Below are 4207 nucleotides of genomic sequence, written 5' to 3'. Positions count from 1 at the left end.
TACTAGGTCCCTTCCGACCCTTAATCTATGAATCTATGGATGCATAAATAAGGGAATACTGAGCAGGAACATTACTGTAGTTACTCACATACCATAGTCACCACTTACTTCTTGGATAAAACAAGCATCCTGTTTTCAGAAGGCAGAGTGAAGGGAAAAAAATTCTTGCCAGTAGCCTAAACATGGACAGCTGCAGTAGGGAGCAGCAACACTGTGGTTACTTCATTAACCCTGTAGCTGCTGGCTGGCTGCAGACAAGTCTTCCCTCAGTACCAGCATCTGCAGAAGAGGCCTGTCCCAGCAGTAGCTTAAAGGTGTCCCTTCAATATGTGAAGAGGTACTCTCCCTTTCTTCCCCCTCCCCATTTTACTTTATTGAAGGAAAGCCAGGAGCACGGGGGTTAACTGAACAGCCACAGTTGTTGCTCCCTTCTATTCTGGCTGCTTGTGTTTATGCTGCTGGCAAGCAAGGAAATAGGTTGGAGCCATGCATGGCAACAGCTGAGCTGAGTCACTAGCAGCTTGTGCAGCAAGATGCTTTGCTGGCGAAAAGAAAAAGTAATGCTGCACATGCTGCATAGGGGCAGTGCAGTGAACATGTGGGCTCCTATTGTCCACAGCTGGCAGCGTGGGAGTCCAGCAGTAGTTTTATTGGGAGTGGTGGGGTGAGGGGCAAGAGGGGAACCAGGCCCAGATGCTGATTTAGGAGTGCCAGAATGGCAGCCTCTTGAGAGCCAATACCCCAGCAGCTGCAGCTAGGCTGGAAACACAGATCCAGCTCTAGCCCCAGCCCAGAAGCATGCACAGTCCCCAGCTCCAGCTGTGGTAGCATGCACAGTCCTTAGCTCTATCCATAGCCTGGGAGCAAGCACAGCCCGTGGCTCCATCTGAAAAATCAGAAGCATGCACAGCTTCCAGCCTCTATCTTCAGCCCCAGCATGAGAGTGTGCACAGCCCCTGGCACAAGTGGCAGTTGAGCAGCATGCACAATGCTGGCTACTAATACCATTTCCTTGCTTAATATATATGCCCTAAATTACAGGAGCTAATTTCTGGGAAAATGGGGCATGTGATACGGGAGAAAATACATTTGGCACTGGTGTGATTAGCACTGAAATACTGTGTCCAGTACTGGGGCCTACAATACTATAAATACCTAGATGAATTGTGGAGTTTTGAAAAGAATCACAAGAATAAACTAAAGGATTCTCCTTGGCTTAGAAACTGAAGAACCTCAGCCTATTCTGTTTAACAATGCAAGATTAAGTGGTGGTGAAAGGTGTAAAAGGCCAGTTCTGTGCCTTGGGTGGTGGCAGTACACAGGGCAGTGGCTGCTGCTATTTTTGTGCCCCCCCCAATCATGCAAATATCTGCTTAGCAACATAAATGTGATAAAAGAAGGCTCTTCAGCTTAACAGACAAAGGTCTAACTAACACTTCCAGCATAATCAATGGAAATTGAAGCTAGGCACATTTAGATCACAAATAAGCCACACAATTTTCAGCAGTGAGGGTATTAACCACTGGAGCTACTTAATAAGGACTGTGGTGGATTCTCCACTGCTGGAGGTGATTAAATCAAGAGTGGAAGTTTTTCAACAGATGTATGCTCCAGGTCAAATGGGAATTGATTCAGTAAAGCACTATGGCTTTTGTTACAAAATAGGTAACACTAGACAATCACAGTTTTCCCCTTCTAGCTTCATACTCAATGAATTGGAAAACTACCAGAGATTAAATAGAGATTATTTTGTTTCAGCAGCCAAGTCTACAGAATCAGAGGTCACCCAATTTTGTTCAAACAGTATGTCACAAACCATTTTTAAACATCTCTGCCTACTATATTAATTAAATCCCCCTCCCTCCCCAACAAATTTAGAAGCAGAAACATATTTCCCAACCAATATGTGCTGTCTTAATTACAAACTACCATTTTTTGCACCATGTATGAGCTGGCCCTTTATTCACGGTTTTGTACGTCTCCATACCTTGAATGTAGGTAGGCGGATTGTTTTCAACATGTAAAGACAGAAGGCAATTCCTAGAGCATCTTGCAGGACCCAGGCCCACCTATAGAAACAAAAGTGTTACTTTCCTGAAGCAGGCAGTAAGAAATCCAGCCCAGTCACTAACAGTTAGGATAAGAATAATCACTAGGCATCAGTTTAGGACAGACTCAGGCATGACATTTTGCAAATTCACTGTTTTCTTTTTTCTCATTGAAATTAACCTACATAAATAAGCTAAAAATGGGTAAAGATGTAGTATGTACAGCTCATCTCTTATCTGATAAAAATAAGTATTATTTTAGTAAATAAGCTGAATGTTGTTCATGCCAATTATGCTTATAAAAAGAAACTGGCTTTAGCACTTCTCCCTTCATATTCTAACAATACCCTAAAAAGCTGAACATTAAAAAAAAGCTGAACATTAAAGTTGTCTCAAAAAAGATAATTACTATTAAACATTCTAACAGTAGTTTTGTTTTTCTTCACGGTTATTTTCTTTTTTTTCCCCTTGCTGTAACTTTCTCAGAAACAGAAGTTGGTACATTTGTAAGTTAGAATTGCATGCATTATTAACTAAGGGCGTGAACACCAACTCTGAGAAGTCGGTCTTCACTGCAATAGGACTGTGGTGAAGGCCCTTTTTGAGTGAGTCATTGGTGACCTGCATACAAAATGTCAATGCCACACTCTTCTGTTACATCTGTAAAGCAACCTATCCAGCTGCAATAAGAGAGAGGTAATGGACCTCCTTGCCATCTGGTACAACAAATACACCCAGTGCACCTTCCAAAGGAGCTACAACAACCAAGCCATATATAAGTGTTTCACTTTTGAAACAGCTGTTTGGGGTACAAACATGATTGGCATCAGTCCTGTACAAAGTCCGAAATGCTGAATTATAGGCTCATAGACAAGCAGAACTGGAAGGGACATCTGGAGGTCATCTAGTCCAACTCAGGTGTAGGCTTCATTCCCTCCCAGGGCATAAAGCATGTGGAAGTTCTGGCCCCTTTCCAGCCACAGCAGCATTGTGGGGCTGGACCTGCTGCTGCTGCATGGCTGGGCAGGGGCTTGAACTTCCACGTGTTCTGTGGCCTGGGATGGAATGGAGCTGGAGCTGGCCTGACAGTAAGCAGAGGGAGAGAGGTGGGAGGGGGCAGAAGCCACAGGGGGCAAAAATTGTTGGGGGCAGGCTGTTGCTGCAGCTCCGACTCTGGCTCCAACCCAAGGTTTAGGCTAGAGTCAAAGCCACAGCAGCCATCTGCCTCACCCCACTTTACACCCCACCTTGTACTCAAATCTAAGATGAGGGGCTCCCACCATGTTGAATGAGAAAGAAAAACTCATCTTGGATTCAAGTAAATACAGTAGTCTATAACAAGACAATTTATAACCACCCTTCAGGGATTTGAAGGCTTATTAAATCCTGCTTCACTTCTTTTTTATGGACTAAATAATCTAGCTCTTTCAGCTTTTCCTTGTAAATCTTATTTCCCAGACCTCTAATTATGTTTGCTGCTCTCTGCTGGACTTTCTAATTCATCCACTCGTTCCTCAAGTGTAGTGCTCAAAACTGGACATACCAGGTTCACTATTCCAGGTACTACACCTCACTAGTGCTGAACAGTGTGGAAGAATCACTTCTCTTGAATTCTCCTGAATGTAATGGGAATGTTTCTGTAACAAAAGCACGCTGTTGGCTCATTCAGTTTATGGGTCATAGTAATTCACAGGTCCTTTTCTGCCTTACTGTAGCCTAACCAAACTACCACATGCAACAAACTAATCCTCTTCCTTACACAATGCCCAGGATCAAATTAACTCAGGGGTGGGCAAACTATGGCCCATGGGCTGGATCCGGCCCATGAGGCCATTCTGTCTGGCCCATGAGGCCCCTAAAAAAATCAGTAAATTTCACTCTCTTCCTGCCCCCATTGCTCTGGCACCAGGTGGCTCCTGGCTGCATTGCTGGACTGGGGAGCATGGGGCCACGCAGGTACGTATGTGTGTGAGCGCAGGGGCAGAGGGAGGGAGAGAGAGAGAGAGTGAGAGTGAGAGAGTGTGTGTCCGACCGTCCGTCCGTCCATAAGGTGAGTCCCACATGCACCCACACCCCCCTTGCTCTGCCATACACACAGACCCCCACACCTCCTCACATGCCCCAGCCACCCTCCCCCACACATAGCCCCCACAAACCCC

At 45.1% G+C, this 4207-nt stretch overlaps 1 protein-coding gene across 2 annotated transcripts in view; it reads right to left on the bottom strand.

Moving 5' to 3' along the window:
- SPPL2B (signal peptide peptidase like 2B) overlaps positions 1-4207 on the bottom strand; it is a 187508-nt gene that overhangs the window by 56683 nt on the left and 126618 nt on the right. For both annotated transcript variants that reach the window (XM_019513196.1, XM_019513195.1), the window contains exon 9: positions 1988-2069. In XM_019513196.1, the coding sequence (XP_019368741.1) occupies positions 1988-2069 (82 nt within the window). The remainder of the gene's footprint in view (positions 1-1987; positions 2070-4207) is intronic.

This window comes from Gavialis gangeticus, unplaced genomic scaffold (genome assembly GCF_001723915.1).
Source record: "Gavialis gangeticus isolate Ggan-Ray unplaced genomic scaffold, GavGan_comp1, whole genome shotgun sequence".
NCBI classification, from domain to species: Eukaryota; Metazoa; Chordata; order Crocodylia; family Gavialidae; genus Gavialis; species Gavialis gangeticus.
The sequence above is the reverse complement of the archived record's forward strand: the minus strand, read 5'-3'. Positions and strand labels throughout refer to the sequence as shown.